This window comes from Homalodisca vitripennis, chromosome 4 (genome assembly GCF_021130785.1).
Source record: "Homalodisca vitripennis isolate AUS2020 chromosome 4, UT_GWSS_2.1, whole genome shotgun sequence".
Taxonomy (NCBI): Eukaryota; Metazoa; Arthropoda; class Insecta; order Hemiptera; family Cicadellidae; genus Homalodisca; species Homalodisca vitripennis.
In genome coordinates, this window is record NC_060210.1 from 79,272,292 (window position 1) to 79,300,000 (window position 27,709).

The 27,709-nt window shown below is 29.4% G+C and overlaps 1 protein-coding gene and 1 long non-coding RNA gene across 2 annotated transcripts in view; one reads left to right on the plus strand and one right to left on the minus strand.

Moving 5' to 3' along the window:
- LOC124359608 (26S proteasome non-ATPase regulatory subunit 1) overlaps nucleotides 1-27,709 on the plus strand; it is a 251,882-nt gene that overhangs the window by 27,233 nt on the left and 196,940 nt on the right. The window contains exons 10-11 of the mRNA XM_046812494.1: nucleotides 15,409-15,624; nucleotides 17,352-17,416. Coding sequence (XP_046668450.1) covers nucleotides 15,409-15,624; nucleotides 17,352-17,416 — 281 coding nt within the window. The remainder of the gene's footprint in view (nucleotides 1-15,408; nucleotides 15,625-17,351; nucleotides 17,417-27,709) is intronic.
- LOC124359610 lies at nucleotides 2,332-3,718 on the minus strand. Its single transcript, XR_006922164.1, has 2 exons — nucleotides 3,541-3,718; nucleotides 2,332-2,761 (listed from the first exon to the last, which is right to left on the minus strand). It is a non-coding gene; the product is annotated as an uncharacterized LOC124359610 (long non-coding RNA).

Sequence of the window (27,709 nt, forward strand, 5' to 3'; positions counted from 1 at the left end):
AGTTATTTTTGAACTGTTACCAGTTTGAAGGAAAATCTGGTGGCCATGAGAGAACTAACTATACCTTGGACAGGTAGGCTACTGTTAGATACAAAACTGATGATGATTCTGTGGTGCAGAATGAAGAACACATATGAAATGCCGAACAGTGTAGAGGAAAAGGGTACAAGGAGCCCCGACTGGAAAGTAATCAATAAAGTAGAACCTCTTTATTGATGAGTTGAAAATTTCATAAACCAATTATAGAGATTAAATCTTGACTGGAGTCACAGGTACTTCAATAGTTAATGCAATTGATTCTTAAATTTCTGCATTTTATATGGGAGCAATATGGGAAGAAATGCAACTTAAGGTAGGATATTCTAACGGTCAAAATGTACCTAAAAGTAAAATATTGATAATATTTACAGGCGGGGAGTGTACTCTCTATCAATAATTTGATTTATACATAGTGATACAATCAAAATATATTTAACCTTTCAAGAATCAACCAAATCTGACTAACAATTTCCCTGTATTATGACTAGTTTCTGATAATAATTTATTAAAAAATTAAACAATCCTCTCACTTTTATTTTAGAACCATACTTCATTATTTTTAACATCTGAAAATCTTAACTTATTTTGTTTTTGGAGATAAAAATACTGAAATTGTACAATATTCAATCCTAGATATTTAAACAGTGAGATTAATAAAACTAAAGTTTGTTGTATATTAAGTCAAATTATGATTAACGTTAAATGCGTCAAGCTTAGAGTAAATGGTGAAAATACACGGGATTAATTTAGACTTGATTAAAGAACAACTTTGTCAGTAAATTGTAGTGTAGTGATGAAATGTGTCTCTTGTATGTCTGCCTGTTAATTCTCTCTTTGTGAGCATTCTACACCCTTAATATCTCTGGAACATTCATCAACACATTTATTTTATTACTTCCCTTGTAAAATGGGGATTTATTAATGTTAATGGTTTCCTTGCCTTTGATAAGATCGATACACTTTACCATTATGATCAATCTTAAAAATTAAAATTTGAAATTATTTAGAAATACTTCTTCTACATGTGAATAAAATACACTGTTTGACTAAAGGGAGGAAAGTCTAATAAGCATAAGAAATTACGAGCAAAATTTTTTAAAACACTTATTTTGCTTTTTGTCTCATATTTTAAATTGAAGCAGATCGAAAACATACTTTAGATAGTTTTAAATTATTGTATTGTGTATTGAATAAAGTATTAGTAGTGTTTATTAATGACTCTAGTTTGTTGTATTATAATCACTGTTTTGTTTATTTAATTTTGCCATGTAAATTAGCAGATTTTAGTATTGTCAGAAGTACTTTCGGTGGAAGGAAATCTTTATAGCATAAGTTTCATGATTTAAGTTTTATTTTCTTAAATAGCAGTATTAAGATTAAAAGTACTGAGAGAAATCCTAAAACTTCTTGCTAGAGTGTAATATTACACTTAAATATATATATTTAAATATTAAGGTAACCTAAATATTGTTTAAGCCATAAATCAATATACATTATATTGTGCACGCTATAGAGATAAGATTGATGGTTTGAAAAACTAGCAATCCTCAAGCCAAAGGGTTCATTTTCTCACTCACATTTTAAGTTGTGTTATCTTCTCTCCCTTCCCCTCTTTCCACCCTTTTAGTCTGACATGAGTAAGATATACTGCGCCAGATTAAATCTTGGCATAACGTATGCGCTTCGTTTTTGAAAGGCAAAATGTTTTTATTCACTAACGTTGTGGGTTCATATTTTTGAGAATACTTCAAGTAAATTGATGATCCTTATTGTTTATACACTTAAAACAAAAAAATTAGTGCTTACGATTGCTACAAATGTATTACATTTTTGTGTTTTAGCTTAAACAAATAAGTACTACTACATATTCTTACAGAAGATTCGAGACACATTTTTTGCCTTAAAACATTTTAATGCAATAGTCTCTGACTATGTCAGTGTATGTCCAGTATTTGTCAGTACATGCTTATAAAAGGCAATTTTCTGTCCATTTTTATCCCTTAAGCTTGTTATTTTATAAAAAAACAACAGTTAGGTTAAAATTACATCTTTTCAAAAGGTAAGGATAATTAAGTTTTTATTTATGAGATTATTATTAAGTAAGGTAGGACGTTTATGGTATTATGGAGTAGGCTGTATAAACTAACCTATATATTTATTTATTTCTTCACATGTTACACTACAATAACATAGAATGTGAATATTAAACTCATATCCAATAATAAAAAAAAAACATTTATAGTTTATTTTTGAAAGGTTCGCTTACTATAAAGTGAATTACAACAAATGATAAAAGAAACATACAATAATTTATTATTTGGATATTATAAGTTGTAATACATTGAGGCATCTTTGAGGATTTTTACATTTTTGATCACTTCAAATACTGTAACAGCCGTGTTTGTCTCTCATGTTCTCTACAAAGTAAATCTGATATTTGCTTAGCTGACTCACATCATATACTCGTGTTCTTTTGCTTTACAAATTCGTTATATTTTTATAAAACATGTACTGAGTAACATCAGACTTCGTAAACACATATACACCAAATATTCAGGAGGAGCTTCTGTGACAATGTAGTGGAGATAAGTCTGCTTTGTGATTCTCATTCCAATAAGAACAGCACATCAATTTTGGACTAAGTAAAATTTTTATGTGTCATTTCTGTGTAACTCTTCTCAACTGTTAGCCCCTTCACCAACTTATTAAGTCAGTTATTAATCTATAAAATAAATTGATATAATAAAAAAGATTGTTTACCTTTTTGTATTAATTTACAGTTCTATGAAATGATTATTTAATAGGCAATAAATATTTGTTGTGATTAAAAATACTAAAATGTCAAAATTTGACAAATAAGCAAAGTGAAAATGAATACACATATGTGGTTTTTACAGAGAGTAAATTAAATCAAAATTTTTCTTGTACAGCATGCTCTTTTATTTTAATCCGTTTTATTAATACACTAAGTTAAGAAGGATTTCTTTCAAACAATTAGTCTATTAAAATGCCTATTATTATTCTAACGTTGGCATTTACCAAATTAAGTTTTACAATTAATTCTCATGTTAAAATAATACTGGTACATCTTCAACTAAGAAAATAAACTGTGTGATAAAAGGTGAACAAGTGAATGTAACTTGAAACAAACTTAGAATCTAGAAATTGCTGAGGGCTAAAGCATGTCTTTAGAAGTGTATTTCCTTGTAGTTACATAATGTTGACATTGACACGTGTGAGAGAGAGATCCATCTTCTCTCTTAGTGAAACAGTTTTTTGATGACACTAAATTTCTGTCTGTTAGCAACTTTTAGTTCATTTGTCTTACTATCAACATTTAGTTTTCTACATTGTGAAAATGATGAGTAATCTCTTCGGAGATACTATAAGCACATGAAAGTAATTTTTAGATAGTTATGTTATGTTTTAAACTTAAGTTTGATGAATCAATTAATGCAATATATCATCTAATCGTCTACAATATGACTTGCATCTACAGACCTTTACTGATTGTGCTGCTGTCTTGAATATACAGTTTTGACCATATATTAACGAATGTATAACAATTATTTAAAATTTAAATAATGAACATACAAAACATTTATTAACGTGTTTGAAACATCCAATATCTCATTAATCATTTGTACTTGGGATGGTCTTTTTAAAACATGTCCTCTCGGATTGGATCTTTATTACGTTCCTTAGCAACAACATTGAATACAAAAAAGATTTTTTTTAATGGCCAGATATTCTAGATAAATGTGAAGAAGAAATCATTAGTGACTTCTGTGCTAGTCAGAGCAATTTACTAAACATGACTGCACTGGTAGAGTAGTGGTGTGGCCAACAGTGCACTAGGAGGTGTTCTCTAGTCTCACAATTTACTATACATGACTGCACTGGTAGAGTAATGGTGTGGCCAACAGTGCACTAGGAGGTGTTCTCTAGTCACACAATTTATTAAACATGACTGCACTGGTAGAGTAATGGTGTGGCCAGCAGTACACTAGGAGGTGTTCTCTAGTCACACAATTTACTAAACATGACTGCACTGGTAGAGTAATGGTGTGGCCAACAGTGCACTAGGAGGTGTTCTCTAGTCTCACAATTTACTATACATGACTGCACTGGTAGAGTAATGGTGTGGCCAACAGTGCACTAGGAGGTGTTCTCTAGTCACACAATTTATTAAACATGACTGCACTGGTAGAGTAATGGTGTGGCCAGCAGTACACTAGGAGGGGTTCTCTAGTCACACAATTTACTAAACATGACTGCACTGGTAGAGTAATGGTGTGGCCAACAGTGCACTAGGAGGTGTTCTCTAGTCACACAATTTACTACACATGACTGCACTGGTAGAGTAATGGTGTGGCCAACAGTGCACTAGGAGTTGTTCTCTAGTCACACACAATTTACTACACATGACTGCACTGGTAGAGTAATGGTGTGGCCAACAGTGCACTAGGAGTTGTTCTCTAGTGCACAGTGGCCAAAAGTGTACTAGGAGGTGTTCTCTAGTCACACAATTTACTACACATGACTGCACTGGTAGAGTAATGGTGTGGCCAACAGTGCACTAGGAGGTGTTCTCTAGTCACACAATTTACTACACATGACTGCACTGGTAGAGTAATGGTGTGGCCAACAGTGCACTAGGAGGTGTTCTCTAGTCACACAATTTACTAAACATGACTGCACTGGTAGAGTAATGGTGTGGCCAACAGTGCACTAGGAGGTGTTCTCTAGTCACACAATTTACTAAACATGACTGCACTGGTAGAGTAATGGTGTGGCCAAAAGTGCACTAGGAGGTGTTCTCTAGTCACACAATTTTTAATAGTAAAATTTATGATTTACTACTTGTTAAACAACTTGCACTTATGAATATTTTTTTAACCATCATACAAGTTAGTGTAGATAAGTAGAATAGAACATTTGGTATCCGATTGTGAGAGGAACAGACTTGTGTGCTGTAAAATTAGTCCCTGTAGTAATACATTAAAGCTATTTCTCAACATATACTATAGGCAGGCAGAGCAAAATAAATTCGGTCCTTTTACATGTTTCATACCTTCCAAAATTAAATTAAGCTGGATAAATAAAAATCTGAATGAGATAATTTTATTTTTCTTTAACCAAATAACAGTACTTGTTTATAACTGCTCTTTCTAACTTGAAACATTTGTCAAGAAGATCCGGTCTCAAACGCTGTATCCAGTTTAAAGTTGATTAACAATGGAACAGCATCTTTATGAGATAGTTATTCAAATTAACACAATCTGGTTACAATGTTAAATACAAATTAACACAATCTGGTTACAACAAGATGAATCTCTACAAGCAGAGTTAATTATTTCCCTTGACAAATCACGTTGTGGTTGCTTTTATACAAGGGCTTGTTTGTCTCACCAAGTTTTTATTACATGTGTTTCATCACTCGGTGTTGTAATTCATGTTCAAAACGTGACTCTTGGGTAACAAGGTTATTAACAGTGTAAGTACGGCGTTCTGATTAACAATTCATCAACTTTTCTTTCTTTATTCTAATAATTCTTTTCAACTTTTATAATATTCATTTAACAATAACGAAACTATTTTCTGATATACCATTACAACAGTAACATGTAAATATATTTTGCAGTTTTATGATATGAGATTTAGTATTGATAAGGGTATTAATGACCATATACAGACTGAATGTTAGTGGAAGGTTACATGAACTTCAGTACATTCTCCCGATTTAAAGCCTCAGTGAAATCAATAAATCCTGTTTTATCTGAATTCATATTCTTTGTGCATCTGAGATGAAAAGAGACATGAGAGGTTTATTTTCTTGTTTATCAGTGAATATTCTATTGTGAAAAATTGAGTTATCTCTGAATAATAACAGTTGACTGAACAAAGCAGCAGTTGACTTAACTAAATCTGCACATTTAATACAAAACATTAAATAAATGGTTTTGTTAACCATACCCTTCACAAAGCATATTATAATTTTAACTTTCCACTCCCTTCATTACAAAGAGGTATACATTATACAAGAGAGGTTTTAAATGTTTTATAAGTCTCCGACGTCTTTGTTTTGCTTCCACCAGCTACTCCAGCTAAATTATAAAATCCAGGATTTTTACATCACTGTAGTACTTATCACAGTAAGAAAGTGGAAATTCTATTGCAAAGTCTGTTTAAATATCTGGGACTTATCTGGTGATAATAGTGTGGATAAGATACCATCAGTCAAATAAATTATATCAGGCAATTTATAATTTTTAGCTATAAAACATATTTTTATTTTAAAGGTAGTTTCAAAAAATTCTTCATAGATTTGATCAAATTGTATTCTTATTTATTAATACAGCAGATGCTTAACTAAAGGCTCAAACTTAATCAAAAAAGTTTTGTTCAAAAGATGTGACAAATTTAGCTTTGGGTAGAATGTAATTGAAAGTGTTGTACATACACAAAATGACCATGTTAGTATAAATTATTAAATGTAATTTAAACCTCATTAGATGAAGAATGTTTTCCCTAACAAATTTAGTTTTTTATGATCCAACCAGGCTTTCCAGAATTACCTGGTGATGTGAAATCCCCAAGTACTATGTAGTATATAAAGGTATATAAATATTAATTAAAATTATGTAATACTCTGTCCATGCTATGTTTATTTGCTTAACTATTTACATGTGTGTTTATTGATTTAAAAATATTTTCATGTATATTTTTAACCTGCGATTTTCAAAATTGCCTTTGAAGTTAACAGATAATATTGTTGAAGTAAAATCTGGATTTAATAACAAAATTGGAAAGTTGCAATAAAGAATATTTTTAACACTTTTCTATTATTGGTTGTAAAACACTACATTTATAGGTGCTTCAATTTGGTAGAAAATATTTTATTTTGTCTCAATAAATTACTGTTGCATCAGTAGACAGTTGCTTTGAAATTAGGTTTTTAGATTTGAAGGCAGAAAACCAATTTATTTAAGGATCAGATAGCTTGCTCCTTCAGGCAAACCATTTATCGAATATACTTTTTTGTTTATTTCTTGTCATGTTTTTTATTTGTGTTTTTTTGTGTATTCATTTATCAAGTTCATGTTAATAAGCAAGCCTTTTAATTTAACAAATGTGATCATAATGATCCTGTTAATCGTGAAAGGTGGTTTATAACTAATGAATTTTATATAGCCCTTTAGTTGACATAGAACAGAGCATTATATTATATATTGTATAATATTAACCTTCCCTTCATTTTATACGATGAATAATGTTACAGAATGTTATTATTTGAGTTTTCTTTTAATTTTCACAAGTCACTCCTTTGAATCGTTTAAAGTTTCTTCTAATTATCTAAACAAATTTAATTTATCACTCAAACAAGTAGATGTCTTGGTTTTTTTGTTATTGTTGTTGTGTGGATTGAGGCAGTATAAAAAATATATTTTATAAATATTTTTTACACTTGTGTTACATTGTTTAGTTAGAAATCTATACATTATAATATGTTCATACAAAATGCACAATTAAAAAATTAATTAAACTAAAATATAGTTTTTTATATTTTCACAGGATTGCTCTCTTATATTTATAATATTGTAAGCTTAATATTTTTATCACTTGTTTATAATATAAAAAGAAATGAGTATACAACTAATATGATAATATTTTGTGCAATGGATAACAATGATAGGTTACTGTTGCCTAAAATTCACACAACATGATGAAATACAACTTTGTCTAAATGAAGAATAAGTCTTGGAAAACTTATAATCAACTGTTTAAAATCATGTACAGTATATATTGTATTTTGAGAGGAAAAATATTGAGTTTAGCAGGAATATGACCATCTTACATTCTTTTCTTGTTGGCACTATTTATTATTTTAATATTTTAATCAAGATCAAAAAGATCTTTTTGAAATGTTTAGTTTATTATTTATACTTATCTAACTAAAAAAAGAGAATAATCCTAGCATGTAGTCACCATAAAATTTAATCATTCATTGAAAGGCATAAATTCTTTCCAATTCTTAAAATAAGTCAACAGTAAAGTATTATATTGGTTAAAAAAGTAAAGCAAATTACACTTTGTAAGATAATACAAACTAGTTAGATACATTTTATGCAATTTAAGGTAAAAGTAGTTAATAAATATTTCCATAATATGTTATATGAAAACATATTGTTTTACTGGGTTTCGTACAAAGCAGTGTAGAATTAGTAAATGAGGTTTTTGTCAGGTCTATCTGTTCATTCATCAATGTTTCATAAAGTCATTTGAGTTTATAATGAAAGAATTGTCTTGGAACTGGACCTCTGTCGCATAAATCACGTTTAAATACAGAGAAGGAGAACAAAAGCATTACTGGGTTAAATCATGCAAATAACCCTAAGTTGGAGTAAATGTCTCTAGATCTCTTCTCTAGCTATTAGCTTCTTCAAGTGGTAGGGCCATTATAATAGAATCTCTAGTGGTTCTTTATTTACATTATATAGAATGGATTAAAAAATAGATTTAGCTTCTAATCTATTCAAAGCATTTAAACATTTTTTAATATTTTTAGATATGCATTAATCAATAGCAAAGATTTGTATAGATAAATTTATAAATTGAATAAGTTGAACGAACTTGAAAGTTGACAGAAATAGATCTTGAGTGCCTCTCTTTGTAAACAATTTATGTAACTTTTATTGATGAGTGTCAGTTTAAAACTTGTCTATTGCGCATAATGAGGGGTTTGTGAAATGGTTGGCATTTTATCTGGAGCCAGTAATGAGCTTGACTAACGACTTGGCCACTAACGAGTCACTCACTGTGATTTACTATTGTGATTAGAGCGTGAGGTGATTCAGCCACAAGGGGGCGATCTTGAGCCCATTATATTGAGGTTCATTAGTCAGTACCTGAAACATTGCTATTATTTTCATCCCATATTTAAGAATAAAACAATAAAGATACTTTATTGTAGTCTTTGAAGATAAAATTAGGAATCAAATTGATCTTTAAGTAGAGCATGTACAAATTTTCTTTTCCACCAGGACTTTGAGAACTTTATATCTTCATATACAAACAACAATCTGCCATAAATTATAATTTCCCTGTATTGGGTTGTGGTTGGAAATTAATCAACTGTAATCAATATATTATTATGTATATATTCGTCGATTCATTTATTAATTCACATGGGCCAATATTTAGTATTAGAGCCTTATGAAACCAAATTTAAATGAAACTGTAATATTAATCTTGTTATACATTACATTTAGTGAGGTTTGAGGGAAAGAATTTTAAATTTTATAGCCAGTTGCACCTCTATTTAGGGAGCTGTTCTGTTGCAACACACATATACATATATAAAGTTATACACATGTACACTATATATGAGCATGGTCACTAAATGCTTTTGAGAAGTTTTATTCAGTGACTAAAATAATTCTTGTTTTGTACATAAAACCGACAGTATCAAAAGAGTTTGCGTGATGTGTTTTAATAAAGGATTCTGAATCTGAATGTAATCCCAGACGGCTTTAAACATTGTTCACTGTTTGTGCCCTTTGTAATCATATTAACGGTTTCTCTCAATGCAGTACAATGTATTTATTTGTACAGTTAAATTAGAATATCAGAAGTAATACAAACCTCAATCAATCATTGAATTAACTCCAATGTTTGTTGTTTTAATTACTGTTTGAAAATATACAATTTTTAGCGATTTATTAGTTTATTTACTGCAGTAAAAGAATAATAAGTTAGTCACTAGGCCTAATAAGGATTTAAACAAATTTACAAGTGAATTAATATGGTTTATAATTGTTCCATAATAAATTAAAACTATCCTTTATTTAATATTTAGTTTAACATTTATCTTAAAATTTTATTAAATTCCAACATTTAGATGTTTTATGAATAACTCATTGCAAGGCTATAAACAGTATTTTGTAAGCTTGTTAGATTATATATTTAAAATTTGACATATTGACTTTAGCAGACGCCATATTGTTATTTCTGTTGTATATCCAAATGTTACTAATCTAAGAATAACTTTATGCAATAGTGAGACAGTTTTAATTGATAGTAGGCTTTGTATACCTGATAATAATATCTAAAGATTGACTGTGACTTTTTATGTAATTGAATAGATATAAAAACTCCCTTAAAACTTGGAAAAGGAACGTAAAAAGTAAGAAATTGACATTCTAATCAATGAACTACTATAGTATGATATTACATTTTGATTTAAGGAGTTTGAAATCAAAAGTACAAGAATCATGATGGTGTGGAACTTATACATTACTTACTTTATTTCAGTAATTATGAATATGAAATCAAATCAAATCAAATCAAATCATTTATTGTCAAGATGTAATGTACATACATATAACAACGTCAAATATTAGGCTAAAATAGTCTATTCTAAATTTTCTCTTAATACAGTATAAAAATCATTGACACTGTACAGGCAAGATTTGAGTAACAATTTTTTTACACAGTTCTTAAAATTAGTTCTACTTAATTCTTTTATATCTAAAGGCAATGCATTGTTACAGCTTAATTCCTTGATACTTAAAACTGGATTGGGTGCTTGAAAAATTACATTTTGTTAATACTAGGTTATTTCTATTACGTGTATAGTAACTATGGATATTACTATGGTTAGAGAGGTAGTTAAAATTATCTTTTACATACAGGAGCACATATAATATATAAATAGAAGGCAGTGTTAAAATATTAAGTTTTATAAAAAGAGGTTTACAGTGTTCGCGGTTTCCTACATTACATAGCAGCCTTACAGCTCTTTTTTGTAGAATAAATAGCTTGCTTGCAGCTTGTGAGTAACCCCACAAAACAATCCCATAGGTTAGACAACTGTGGACATAAGCATAGTATATCTGCAGCTGAAGGTCTGAGGAAATAACACCCTTTAGAGATCTAATTAAGAAAATGCCCCGAGCAATCTTTGAAGCAGCATAATCAATGTGAGTTTGCCATTTAAGATTAGACTGGATGTGTACTCCAAGAAACTTGAGACTGAAATCATTTTCATTGGGCCTATGAGCTGCGAGTTAAATTATGAGTGATCTCATTCATAATTTACAGTATTAATCTAGGATACAGTGAGGTCATTGAAATTCTATATGGCTAGACATTTGGATGTTTTGTCTTTTATGAATTGATTAAGTGTTAGTAGTATATGAAATGTTTGTAAAGGAAATAAAGATTAATATATTTAATAATATTTTTAGTTAAGAAATAAAAAATTAAGGGATTTTTAAAAACAAATATACAGTGACAAGGCCCATTCTATAATGTATAATATTATTTATTATTATAGTTCTACATTAATAAATACTAATAACATACGAAGTAAATCGTATGATATCAGCTATAGATCAAATATATTTATGTAAGTGTAATATTTGGTGTTCTTATGTAATATAAGTATAAACATTTAAAAATAAACACATGATATCCAGTATAAACCAATATTGTTTATACCTCTAAACTCCTGGTGACGATTGCTTGAGACAAATCACATTTATTGTACTCTAAAATCTCATCAAAAGTCCAGAGAGTTAACATAACTTACCATGATATCAGAGTTATGGGTGTTTACTGGGTAACATTTTGACACCTGAAGGTAAATAATATTCTTATCTCTCAATCTCCCTTGCACTTCTTTATTATATGAGTCATTTCAATTTGAATTTTTGTGCTATTACCAGATTTTTAGGACGGAATAGGACTTGCTGTAGGTTTATTTGTAGTTGAAATGGTATATTTATTTTATTTTGTCAGTTTTCTTTTAGTAAAAATATACTTATCAATAATTTTATTAGTATGATAGTAAGATATTTCTAGTATAAGAAAATAGTCATCACTTACTTGTAATAATACTTTGAACATTATTCAATTATCGTAAAGAACTGCATCAAACATTAGTTTAGATATTACTGAAGATGTATTTCACTCAATACCCCACAATTAATAAATCAATTTTCCTTATTAAAAAAATGCTTGGAAATAAATAGGGAAAGAATCAGTAAATTACTTGAAGCTTGATTAAAACTCATTAGGTTGTCATCAGATAGGAACTTTTTGTAATTTGCTCTGTCTGCTGCCCACGTTATTGCCTTCCACTCAGTCTGTAATGGACATTTTCTCTCAGCTCATCAAATGTACTGCAATTGTAGGTTAAATACAACAGTAATGTCTTTTTTTCTCATAAATTTTACCACAAGTCACTGGCATGTTTTGAATTCCAGATAAAATCGACACATATTCAAATTTACGTAGATAACTTGGTAATCAATACATATTTTAAATTCATATCAAATTGTGCTCTATTGGAAAGCTGATACAGCAATTAAGTATCATATTCAATGTTCAATTACTATTGTGCAATACGAGTATCAGTGTACACATGAAGAGCTAATCTTTCTAACAATTAAAAAACATTATAGTAAATTTTTCAATATGGAAATGTTGTTGGCATAAAACATAAAGTATAAAATGATTAATTTTTTAACCATTTATATTTTTTTAAAGTACCCAATTTTATTAGTCATTATTTCCTTCAATCTAGCTCTGTAATTTGGTAACAATTCTATCACCATTAAATGAGTGTATAATTTTTTAAGTCACAAGTTTAAAAATATTTGATATTGTGTAACAAATGACTTTGAAGTGAATCTCAGCAGTTCATTATCTAAATGCATAAAAGCAACATTTGCTATGGAAAATTAACTCACTTGAATCTTAAAGAAACAGTGAAATATATATTATATTTACAGCTTAAATTTTCACACATATGGGGTATATTATATAGACTGATTTGCTTTGTTATACTAGGGAGTTTTGTTAACTGTTTAAAATGGATGGAAAATATATGATAACCTAGGTAATCAGTTGGTGACGTGTTGATACACGTACAGAGTGTATGACAGAACATGTCGGCCCTAATCCTCAGATAATTGTGGGACCAACACTTCATTACGAGCTGAATGTAACCTCATATTTATCTGTTATTGATTGGCTCAATCATGTGGCAGTTGTGTCATATTATACAAGACCACATGTCACGACTTTTTGTTAGCTGCTGTGGCAGCATGTTATCACTTTCCATCATGTGATTAAATAAAATAATACTTCATATTTCTAATTTAACCCTTTTGACGTTAAGAATAAGTTTTTCTGTTTTAATCCTACTCATCCCATTCCACAAAGCATCTAGACTAAAGATCTAGGTGTATATATAACATATTTTACAAAAATACACATATTTCATGGAATTAAATCCTAAACTTTCAAAATATCAATTTTTCCATTGGTTTGTTAGTGACATGTATATAGTGATTAAAAATGTTCTTTAACCACAAAAAGTTGAAATTTTGCCACTAATTGGCTGATAATACAACACAACATGCTCATAAACATGATTTGCTACAAACCATCTTACATAGTATCAGTCTTCTCCATTCTCAGCTAAGCTTACTGGATTATATATTGTAATCAATAAGCTATTTTAACATAAATTAAAAGTCATATATTATATAAATATAAAATATCAATCATATTTGCAGCATAATTAAAATACATTTTCTGAAAAAAGTACCACTTTTTATGAACTTTCTCAAAGATTGAAGTAGTAAATTAAGTTTAATAATGATGTTTCAATGAAGACTCCAGATCTCAAGGTAATGTAGAAGTAATTTTGGTCTGACAATAGTTTAACTGTAGGTAAACTTGCCATAACAGGAAAACTTTGTGAATAAATCAAGAATTAGGGTGAGATAAAATATAACAAAGCCAGAGGGTAGAGGGTGGTTGTGGGGTAGGAGTGTAACATCAGGAGCGTTTACCTTGTCCCAGGGGTTTACTCCCACGCAAGTTCAATATTTATGGATGCAACCACTCAAAAAGGAATTGTTTGCTTGCAGTTATAATAGATTTATGATTGTATAATCTTGTTTATTATATTTTTAAAAGTATTGTACCTTTAAATCGTTCTTTTGTAATTGTTTCTATATGTTTAAACTGTAATATTTGTAATAACAACACTGTTAATATTATGTAAATACTTAATTTATAATAATAATTTTATTATAAAATCATCAAAACAAATAATAATAAAAATTACAATTACAAATAATTCTTTACAAAGAGTTTTTGTGAGGATTATCATCAGTATTGTGGTGTGAGAGTTCTCCTGAAGAATATTAACAGTGTGGTGTAAAATGTTCTTTTGAGGAATTTTGATAGGTTGTACATGTTCTGTTAGGACTATTGATATTGGTGAGAGCTCTATGAGGAATATTGATAGTGTGGTGAGAGTTCTATGAGGAATATTGGTAGACTGTGTGAGAGTTCTATGAGGAATATTGATAGACTGTGTTAGAGTTCTATAAGGAATATTAATAGACTCTGTGAGAGTTCTGTGAGGAATTTTGATAGATTGTGTGTGTTCTATGACGATTACTGATAGTGTGGTTTGAGGGTTCTCATGAAGAGTATCAATAGTGTGTTGTAAGTTTGCAGTTTTGATCTGTCTTGAGAGTAGGAGCAAGAATCATGTCTATACACACATTCTAACTATATTCTCCGAGTTTAAGTTCTTTTAAAATAATAAATTACTTGCTGATGTAATAGATAAACCAAAACCACACACATACGCTCACACGTGCGCACACACGCACACACACAACAGTCATAAACATAATAAGTCCTCTCCACATTCTGTGGAAATGTTAAATTAAATTAATTAAAAAACCTGAGATATTTAATTATTTATTACTAAACATTAATTAATTTCATAATTTAAAGTTAAAATTTAAATTAATTTAATAATCTTTTTCCAAATAATTGATTAAGATTAAAAATGTAATAGATAACATTATAGTTTACTTCATTAATATAATTATATAAATTGCACGAGATCCATTTTAAACTTCACTCAATTACACAATAAATTGTGACATAATTAATTTAATATTCGTTAATTTTACAGAACACTTGGAAGAACAATAGGGATCAATTTATTCATTATAAAGTCAAAAATAGTAACTAATAAATCCTAGAAATTAAACTGCCCTATGTACAACATTTTGTCTATCCAAATATTCATTTTTGTATATAAAACAAGCTTTAAAACTAGATGATCTGTATAGTATAGCAAATCTTGGAACAAAATTCGGGTATCATAGTGAGTACATAGTAGTGACATCCAGGGTATTCAATGTTTTTTAGACTAAAATAAAAACTAAACTATAAATTTTCATATGTTTAGTTGTTTTTAAGTAATAATTAAATGGCTTCACTGGTGAATATATTATACTGTTATACTAATTTTGAGTTTAAATGTTGCAGTATGCTCAAGAGACCCAACACGAGAAGATACTGAGAGGTCTGGCAGTGGGCATCGCACTGACTATGTATGGACGGCTGGAGGAGGCTGACCCTCTCATCACTTCTTTAATGCAAGATAAGGATCCCATCCTGCGACGCTCTGGGATGTACACATTGGCAATGGCGTATTGCGGCACCGGCAGCAACCAGGCCATTCGCAAACTGCTACATGTTGCGGTGAGTAACACGATAATACCATTGTTTAGGCCAGATTTAGAGTCTGAATGAAATTCATCAAAATTCATGACATTCATATGACTGAATGAAATTGGAGAAGTAAATGAATCAAATCAAATCAAATCAAATCAGTTTTATTGCAGTGACAATAGTACGTAATATAGCAAACATCATGGATTTTTATATACAAATTTTTTAAATTCATATTACAAAATTCTCATTGACACATATAATTTTATAACTACGCCCCTTTCATTCTTCACCAATATAACTTACTTTAAACAGCAGAATCAGTTGTCTTAATTAGGCGGTCTCACAGTTAAATGCCGAAAACTCCCCTGCATTATAAAATACCTGTGACGCAAAAAGGTGTTTATGGCGCATTTAACTGAACATTTGTTATGCTAAAAGAAGCTCAAGTGTGTGTATGAGTGGAGGAAGATTCAGTTAAGGATAAAGTTGTTCATCTGAGGAAATACCAAGTGACAGCTTCCCTTTTCTGGTGTCAAGCTTTCAGTGACTTTGTCAATCTTTATTAATTCAAGCGGACATTTTGACTTGTTGTTGATGTAACACATTCTATTTCAATTCTCTGGTCAACGACTCAATTCAGTGAGACATTCATTAACTCAAAACTTTGCTGTCTTGTCTGTTAGTACATAGGTTTTACAGAAGGTAAAGCATCTTTCGACTGTACTTGCAAACAGGTCCCAAGCACCAAGGTTAGTTATTTGCCAGTATTCTCTGCAGGTCCTACTCAAATTCCGAGGTGACATCAAGTTTTTGTACTTGCATATTCTTAAAACTAACATTAGAATTAGTTCTGTTACATGGAAATTTTAAAACTAATTCTGATAGTTATTTTGTTAAAAGGAATCATGCTAATTGAAGATGAGAATGTCATGAGTAATTTTTCTATGACAGCATTAGTCCATCATTAGCAGATCTGTATATAATAAATGTTGGAGGAGGATGCCTTTTCTGTAACAGATGATCTAAAAGAAAGAATTGGCAAAAGAGTCCTATTAGGTATCCCTGTATCCCTTTTCAAAAGTTATTTTAAAAGATACGATTAAAAATTCATCTACTGTACTCTTAAAACTTTTGGCAAATGTTTTTGTTTGTTGTTTTATGGGTCAAATTACATCCACATATTAATATGTCTCTTTATGACGATGAGTTTGTAATAAGAAATTACAAAAAGGTACTAGAATGTGGTGAGCTGACATGGTCCTGGTACCTATGATACCTTGTGTATATTAAGCTGTGCTGTCGTATATATATATATATATATATATATTTATTTTCTCATTATTATTTATTACAATATTATAGTGTGTGTTCAAAATGTTATGCACACTGAAGGAATCTTGGAAACCATAAGAGATACAACAAGATAAAATAATTAACATATTTTCTTTTGCAATATGTTTTTCATAATATAACACAGTGTGTACAAAATGCGAAAAGTAATCTTACATGGATAACGTAGTTTTTATTTTTGGATAAAATACAAAGCATTATTAAACAGTAATGATTTTGTATTTCCCACCATCTTAACCCTTTATTAAATTTTAAATTGATCTTTAAGAAATGACTTCATTTTCCTAAGTAATTAAGTACTGTCTATGTATGTAACATTTTATTAGCGTACAAATGGTTGATATCTTTGTTAGAAATTTATTATTAACAAGACTACCAATGTAGATCAGTGACTTTGTGTCTAGGTGTCTGATGTGAACGATGACGTGAGGAGAGCGGCTGTCACAGGATTAGGCTTCCTGCTGTTCAGGTATGCCTTGCATATTTTTCTCCTGTTTTGTATGTTTTTATGTATATTGGTGTGGATAACTTTTTATTTATGTGTGTAGTGGTGTATGTATGTTGCAAAGTATATAAAATTAATATACTTATATTCTTGCAATATCTGTGTGTTAATGTATTTATTTTAAGTAAATTGCATAAGTAATGTGTGAATATAAAATATTATGATAGACTTGTAGTTTATCTACTGTTTGGTTATACTGGTCATAAGATGTGTCTCCTAAAAATGAATGATGTCCCCAACATCATGCAACAGTTCATTAATCGTTCAAAGTCATGACAAAACTTTCTTCTTGCGTTGTATAAATTATAATTTTAATTTTGATTTCCAGTTAGCCTCAGTTTAATTTACTATTTTTATATTTTCATTGATTTAATATTAATACATTAGTATTTAAATTTTAGGATATGAAGATTGCTGTTATGAAAATAATGTTATGAACTCCAAGAGATAATTTTAATTCATATTCTAAATCAATTTTATTTTCTTTAAAATAGAGCAGTCTGCTACCTGAATGAATAGTTAACTGGATGACAGTGAACTAAACTATTATTGTAGTTATACATGTTAGATTCCTCTTTTTACAGCAAGACTCCTAAAGTGTTAACTTGTAACATTTTAGCCCTTGACACATTTGAGTAGAACTCTCCCTTTAAAAGTTTTAAGCTGGGGAAAGCTTAATTCAGACTAAGTGTCACTGGGTATATATGTATATTGTCCCTTTGTCATTTAAATAATTCAAACTGTGCTGCATAAATTAATAGCTTATTAAGATCCACTCAATGGATAATCATAATAAGTATATTATCCATAATATAATAAGTATATTATCCATAATATAATAAGTAATAAGTATATTATCCATAATATAATATGTAATAAGTATATTATCCACTCAATGGATAATAGCTTAATAAGGATAAAATAATATAAACTCCATAGTGATTTGAAACCTATATGAGGAATACAAGTGGGCTATTTGTACCCCGCTCTTTATTTTAATGTTTATATGTCATGAAATATCGTAAAATCATGATTTTCTATGTTATCGCATAACCTATGACCATTCTACACATCTTTATGTGGTCATGTTGTAGTATAACTCATCTATATCCGTTTCACATCGCGTAACAGTTGTCACTCCAGCTGTGTTGTCATACAGGCAATTGTGTTGTGTATTTGTGATTTTTATCCTTATTTTCCTACTAATTAATATCAAATTCTCAAAACTTATATAAAATAAAGTAAAAAACTGAAATATAAAGTAAAGTAAAAAACTGAAAAATGTACCTGACAATAACATAAGTTTTGTTTTCATAGTAATCTAAGGTTAAACAAAAACTTAAAAAGACAAAATAAAAATGTTATGCCCAATCAAATTATTATAAAATAATGTTATACTGAATACAATTTTGTTTTTTATAAAAGGATAAATTATATGTATATATCTTTTCAACTATTTTTACAATGTATTTATAACATTTTTGAATTTTCCTTACTATCACCTTTGTTTTTAGTACGCACAGCAGAAAAAATTAGTCAGTTCAAAAGTTATGTATAAGAAAAATTACTAAAATGTTTAATGTCTTAAAAGGGTTAATTTAACCTGCAATGTTGTCTGTTGGGTCCTTTAATACTCAATACTCATTTAATAACATAATCTAAAACTTACAAACATAATACAAAGAGGTACATTCAAAATAAACTTATTCTTATAATTGATAATGATTTCATTTTTGTTTACAATATCAGAAAACATACTAAGAGGCTTTAACAAACACAACATTTTAAATCAGACCAATGAGAGTCATATTTGCTTACATGCACTTTGTGTGTAGTTGATCTGTAAAGTAATAAATCAATTAAAATTATTAGTTCACAAACATAGTATTTACAGTTACATTGTTTCTATTTTGATACATTATAGAACATTCAATATTACATTGAAGCTCATAGATGCAAATGGAATTGTGGACCATTTGTTTAACAAGCTATTGATTGAATGCCCATTATTAATGTCCCTGTTAGTCAGGTATTGTTTACCCCCGCCACACTGTATGGTGCCCCTTTTGTGCCAACTTGTGTTTTGGTATTTCTAGTATTAACTGACAGTGGAACTAATAAAATTGTATTACTTTTATATTTTATTTTCAACATTTATTTTATTATGTTATTAAAACAAGAAATTCAAATGTATATTTTGTTTTAGATTTTTACTTGTGATTTCTAATATTTAACAAATATTAAAATTCTGGACCTATTTCACCATCAACTGATTCAGAGTGATGGAATTGTATTGGAGGCTGGGAGATGACACAGCCAAGCCTGATGGTTAAATCCAAGGATAAGACTTAAAACCTCCCAATATAGCTGTGATATCATTGTTTCAAGCCCCAAATCATTAAATAGGTTTATTTGCTTAGTAATATATGCAGCATAGTTGTTCAAAATACATATGTTCTCAGCCTGCTTTGATTTTATCTTTCAGTTTGGAACTTAGTACTATCATTTTAGCTTGAATGTAATATTTCCTCAGACTTTTTCCACTTACTTCTTTGAGATTTGATTTAAAAAAGGATTTGGTTAACATATATGTTGAAATAAGGTACATTTTGCTACGGTTTCAATAATTTATGCTTCTCCCTTCAAAGTGAGCAATTAAAAGAAATTATTAGTTATTTTACAAGGAGTGAAATATATCAGCCAATTAATGGCTTATCGTAATATTAGCAAAGTGAAGAAAATAAAGTTTTACTTAAAAGAAGAGTTATTAAAGACCAAATTGTATAGGTGTGAGAGCAGAATGAAAGCAGGGCTCGTGGTAGAAACGTTTAAAGTAATAGATTTCCTGAACAGTGATTTAAACCCTTACAAGAACAGCAGCATTGCGGCATATAGAAATTTAAACCTTAAGCATTGTGTCACACATCAGTCACTGACCCTGATCATTATAGTTTTAATAACCTTATACCTTGTTTATGTTGTTTGCAATAGAATAACACTTTAATTCATCTTCATATTCAATATACACTGCCCTCAATGCTTGACATAAAACAACAATTTTTAACCCTTCCAGCGCCACAGTCTGATATATACTTAGAGTAACATCTAGAAGTTGTTAAGTAGCCTGAAACATTGACACTCAAGGTATACAGGTCATTTTGAACTTTTTAGGACTTTGAACTATATACGAATAAAACTCAGATTACATGAAATTTTTTGTATCATGTAGTATTAGATATCTTTTGATTATAGAAAAAGTAAAGAAAAGAAGAAACAATGCCCGTCTTTTGACCGTTCATAATTAACTCTTTAAACGTGGTTGAACAATCTGCTGTCAACCGAATTATTGAAGTAAAATACAGGTGAATAACTAATTGTTTAACGCTGACTGCACTTATAGTACGGATGGACGATCTGACGATCATGGATATTGTGTTACTACGTTGGTCAGTTTATATATTTGCGAAACTGGCAGACGATCTTTATGTGAATTTAGGAATATTGACTTAGCTAATTTTATACATTACAAATAACGTTGAAAAAATCAATTTAAATTTAGTAACAATAAGAATAATAACAATTTTTATATTACTTGCAGCATACAATATTTTTCTCTTATATCAACTTTCAAGATATAATCTGTCTAATCACAAACACCAAAGATATGCTCAGAGAAATTGTCAATTAAACAAGCAACATATTCAAAAAGCTTGTGTAGGTTAGGAGTTTTTAAGAAAATGACGGTTATCTTACCTGTGTTTAAAGTATTTAAAAATTTAAGTTCTTAAACTTCAATCTGATTTCAGTTTATTCATTTTACAATTAGTTATATTTGTGAAAGGATTTTAAAATTGTGCTGTAATTGTTTTTGATTGTGTACTGCAATAATGTCTGCTGGTTAGTTTCATCCTACTTACCTGGAAAATAATATATTTCCTTTCTACATCAGACAAAACCCCACCAGTCATGTGTTTATTTTAGATTTTAGATTTTCATAATTTTGTATGTAACCTACCATTCAGTTCCTAACTATAATCATTATTACAACTCCCTTTATTAGAAAATGTTTTATTTTTTACTATCAATAATTTTTTTATTATTCAAAATGTATATAAGAGAAAAATACAGGGTGTAAATTAAGTCCTGATAAGCCTGGATAAATTCCAAACTGATTGAGATATCGAAGTACAATCTTCACCATACTTATTAAAATACTTTTTTTTTGGGATTTTTTGGAGGATAAAAAATTCCCCCTCCCCTTTTCAAATGGCGGATAGAAGGGGCATCTTTAAATTTTCAACTCCTATCTTGTGGCATGTCATTTTAAACGTCTATTCAATGGAAACACAACAACATGAATAAAACATCTATATGACGTTCTTAGCAAAAGTTTGGACAAATAACTCCTTACATCTCAGAATGTAAATTAAGTTCTGATACACCTGGATATATTCCAAACATATTGCGATATCAATTTACAACCTTCACCATACTTATTAAAATACTTTGGTAACTTTAAATTTTCAAATTGCAACCCCTATCTTATGACATATAATTGTAAAGGTCTATTCAATATAAACGCAATAACATACATAACACTTCTCTACAACATTCCTAGCAAAGTTTATGGGCAAATTATTAGCTTATAATTGGGAATCGTTAGCTTCAGTAGCTTTATAGATTTAGTACTTCATTTATTGATCAATACTTTCTTGTAGAATCCTGTACAAAGTATTTTGGTTTCAGTTGATGATTCGATATGGCTTTTAAAAAATTGCAATTGTTTTGTCTTTGTAGCATGATTTGAAGTAGAAGTAGTTGTTAATGTCCAGAATTTAATTGTTGAATTAAATTGAAAATTTAATAGGAGGTGGATAAAAAGTAATGTGTTAGATTTAAATGTTGCTGGGATTTTCAACCAAATTTATTAATACCTTAAAAAATTGTCATCGTTAAAAAATTGTCACATGTTTTGCAGTTCCAAAAATTAGGTAAATCTGGTTTGTCTTCCCTAAAATTTGTAACATACCTCATGGTATACAATATCACGATGGTGGCACAATTTATTTTATGGGCAGTTTGTTATAAATGAGTCACTATTAAATGATTAAATACAATCAACCCAAGGCTACTCCAAACAATGGGTTACTCATGTATGTAATGTTCACTCCCTGGTTTCCAACAGATAGAATGAGCTGTGACATTGTGTGTCCTCTATTGTTTGTGACCAAACACCGAACAGTTGCACATTTCACATTTCATTTGTAACTCTGTGACTGTAATTTCCAATTTTGGTTTTGACCTTGGTAGAACGACTGTGTTACAAAATAAATGAACACAAGTATAACAAGCATGTTGTTGGTTCGAGTTTGAGAAGTAACAGATGAGATTTTTTTCATTCTCAGAGACAGGCACATTGCGTTGGTACAGAAATTACATTGGTTAAAGTTTGAAAGGTATCAGGAAAGGTTTATCCTCAGTGAAAAATACATAGTGTTTATAAAACAAACCTGTTATTAGTTACAATTTGAGAAGTATTAGGAGAGGTTTGTCCTCAGTGAAAGGCACATTATTTTTGTTAAAGTTTGAGAGGTATCAGAAAAAGTTTTTTCTTCTCAGTGAAAGGGGCCTTTTTGTTGGTACAGATCTGATGTTAGTTAAAGTTTGAGTTGTCAGGAAAGGTTTGTCCTTAGTGAAAGGCACATTGTTGTTGGTACAGACCTGCTATTTATTAAAGTTTGAGAGGCAACAGTCATGAGGTTTGTCCCCAGTGAAAAGCACATTGTTGTTTGGTTTACTTATTAACTAAACCCACAGGTTATACCCAGTCACTTAAGATATTGTAGGATTGCACTCAGTCTTTCTTGGGAGTGTAATGCTAGAAGTCTGTTTTAATTGTGTGATCAAATTTAATTAGTTTTGTTTTAGGTAATAACCTTTGAGATATTTTAACAGGCAGACAAGTTTTCTGCCGTTTTTTAAATATTAATTTCTACTCTTAATGTAAAAATATATATTGATTTAATACAGTGAATTAAAGTTTTATAATATATTAATAATAAAATCAGTTTTAAATTCTAATTCTAACACAAGGAGGCAACTATTTATTTAGAGAAAAAAAGAGAAAACAACACTGTTAAATATTTATATACCCCATCCAAAATTGTATTCATAAGTTATGGATTCTTAATAATTAGAACCATTAAACTTGAGTTTTCAAACAGATTAGACCATTGGGGTTCAGTGTACAAGTAATAAATGATGGAATACTTGTTGTAGTATTGATCCATTAGTAGGCCTACATTGCTGAAAGTGGCTGTAACTGAAAACACATTACTGGGAGGGTGAGGTGTGTTGCCACTGTATGGATGGGCAAACTTGTATCCGGAAGGCAAGCATCCTCCGGAACTGATATCCCCCGGGATATGATTAAAGTTGAATCTACCATCAGCTTGGGTTTGTTATTTTTTGTTTAAGTTATTAACTTACATGTCCATATTACAACTTTTGGCACATATATTCAAAATACAATTAAAATTATAATAATCTTACTAGTTGTACTTAAAACGTTTTTGAAAAAAAATCAAAATGAAGCAACTTTTATCATAAATTAAAATAGTTAAATTTTAATCAGAAGACAAATGTTTTACATTCAGATTACAAAATAATTCTTGTGCAATTTGAAAGTAACTCTCATATTGAACTCAAAGTTCTTTAAAAGTAATGATTTTATGAAATAAAATTTATTTTCATTTTTCAAAAATTGTTCTTTAATTTTGTTTAAAAATTCTTAAATATTAAGAATTAAAGGAACAGGACACACACACACACACACACACACACACACACACACACACACACACACACACACACACACACACACACACACACACACACACAAAACGTTTTCTTATAAATAAACTATGTAAAGTAATTTACTTATTAATTTTATAAACCTGTACAAGTCATGTTTTTGAACTCAAAAGGGGAAAAAACTTCATTCATTCAAAGTAAAGGTGTTCATATTACTTTTCCAGAAGATAAAAAAAATCATGAACTTAAATTACAAAGATTGAAAGCCCTTAGAACATTTAAATAACTTATTTACACAACTGGACAAAACATGCCCAAGTCAACTTGAGAATCTAGACTGAACACAATTTCCCAAAGATTTTAGTGTTTTCTCATAAACGAAAGTGGCTTCTAGAGCACAATTTTTATATTACCATAAATTATACTCAATAAGAAATTAAACTATATTAGAAACTATATATATATATATATATATATATATATATATATATATAAACTATATTAATAACCAATATCGATAATGAAGAACTGTATTATTAAGAGGTCAGGAGATGAATTGAATTGTATATAACTGACAATACGAGTTTATAATAAATCTTGTACAATGCTTCACGAGGTATATGTCTAGGTATTTCATACCTTTGAATTGTTGAAAAATTGAATTCATAAGAGATGAAACAAGATTTTTATTACTAAATTTATACATATTTTGTACAAGTGTAATAAGTTTTCTAATAAATATATTACTGTTGTAATCTGGCTTACAGACTTCTCAATGACAAACAAAGTTCTAATGTAAGAATTAATTGGAATGAGTAAAATATTTGTGGTAACAATGTAATTATAGTTAAAAGCTTGTGGTTAAGTATCCCATTAGTTGATAAGTGGTTATTTATAAACTGTTGTATTTTGTTTATGTTGAGTTTAAATTCAGGTCATCTATTTATTAGTGCAGTGTCTGAAGTATGACACTTGCACAGACTTGACTCCTGGAATCTGGAGTCATGTCAGTCTTGAAGAGATCCAAAATGTCAAAAAATTTACATTATTAGTGAGTAGAAAACTCGGTTGCTCCGCCGTGCTTTGGGATCATGCCTGAAACATTGTAGTGCACTCAATTTTGCACCTGATGAGACCATGAGAACACCTCTTCACTTACACTTGATTTTATAATCTAGGTGTCTCTGATGTCGAAACGATGCAAAGAGTTCTATTTGAACTTCTTCGTTCTTTTTGATCTTTTCAAATTGAAATGACTGAATTCCATGATTTAGGTCTGTGACAGTGTCAAGATTTCAGGTACTGCACTAAGAGGAAGGTGAACTGGAATGAAACCCAACATACACATTGGATCAAATCTTACCAACAGCTACATTATGTGTATTGTTATTTATTATAAATTTATTTTAGTGGTTTTAAGACCTGGAATTAATAAGTAAAGTTTAACTACCAATAATGTATTTGCCATTTAAAAAATTATACAAAATTTGTGTTACTTTTAAATTAAAACAAATCTGTTAATTAAATTTTAATAAAATATGTAGTTCAAAAGTATTTGTTATAAAAAAGTAGAACTACATCAATATGCATTAAATATTGTATTAACATTTGGGGCTCTGTACTCTGTAGACCCACATTAACATTTATATTGCAGGCCCAGTCCAGCCAGTACTTGTATGCACAGAAAGCTTTGTATATTGCACAATGAACATTTATTTCAAAACTCTTAAGCTCTGTTAGAATATATGAAAAATCAAACCTATTGTTAAAAAATTAATATCTAATTTAGCTTCCTCAACTATAAAAATGTTTTTTAAATTACAAAATTCTGATTTTCTGAATAAAATTATTGAGTTTGAGAATGATTGCAGAAGTTATTGCTTATGACTTCTAATAAAGGCATTCAAAATGAGAGGCTTGTTAAGTTCCTCAAATGTTTGCAATGAAGTGTCAAGTTGAGTAGTCTTATTCCAAGATGTTATTCAAATATATTCGAAAAGCTTCAGAGATGCGTTATGCATATTCAATGCCATCTGGTGACTTGGCGCTCATCTTAGACTCTAATCACATATTTACATTTGTCTCTTTGAAACTTTAGTATTCTGTACACTTACTATTTATCTATCTATATATATAAAAATGAAACTGTTCGTGTGTAACAGCATCACTCACAAACGGCTGGACGGATTCGCCTAATTTTTTTTAAAATTTGTTCGTCTTGATCTGTAGAAGGTTATAGGATACTTTTTATCCCTTTCCCGATTCAGGATTCCGCCCCACTGGTTACAGAAATACCCGTAAGAAATGCATTGCAGCAAACATATGTTATTAAGTGAAAGAGTCTTTTCAAATTTTTAATCAGCTGTTCTTTGTAAACATATATAATGCGACAAAAAATTGTTGTTATTTTTGACAGTAACTAAGTAAACATAAATATTTTTGACGTTTCTATGTAAACAAACATTTTTTGACATTTACAACGTGTCACAAATGTCAAATTTTTTGATAAACGTGATTTGATATCTTTTTTACAATTTCCAAGAACAGTGTTATTTTCCATCAGTAAAAGGTTTAAAAAAATAGGCAAGTATTTTTGTTTTCTCAAGGCAAACTGTACGTCGGTGTTGGAAATAATATGAGTCACTTGAAACAAGTACACATACACGGGCAAAGCTTACGAAAAGCGTGCGAAGCCGTGGGAAACAGCTAGTATTTGATATTTCAATGTTTCTTATAATAGGTGTAAATTAATTTCAAATAATTTTTTTCTACTGACTTTGTGATAAAGTTTACACTTGAGGGGTCTAATAGTAATTAAATTTTTTACAATATTTTTATTTTAGCGCAATCAAAACTAATCCGTTAAAACCCATTGCATTTTTGTTAAATGCCAACTACCCATAAAAAGGTTTAAACAATCCCTTATTTGATAGAAAAAAAAACAAGAACGTTTATAACAATAAAATGGTTTTTTCTTATAATAAATAGCGGTATTAGCTTGTTTCTAACTTTTGTTTGAATTCAGCTATAATCTGGTTATAAATCTGAATAGCTGTTTTGTGTTTTTGGTTGTATTTAATTGATTTTTATAAATTTGTTAAATTGCTTCTGTTTCTATAAATTCATTATATGAATTAAGGAGGAGGCATACATGTCTCAATCGATATCAGAAAGAGATAAAAGAGATTTGACAGCTTATATTTATAGCGTGAGAAGAACAGTATGGAAAGAATATATAAATGTTTAACATTACTTGTGAGTCAGGGCTCTTATATTCCTATACTTTAACCTTTGTTGAAATATCACCAACTATCTGTTTTATTAAAAAAAATAATTAACGGAGACATTAATGTATTTTTATTTGAAGAAGAATGAAATATGTAATGTACTGGTTAAAATTGTAACGTTGAATGTATACCTTAATAATAATTATAAAAATACTTA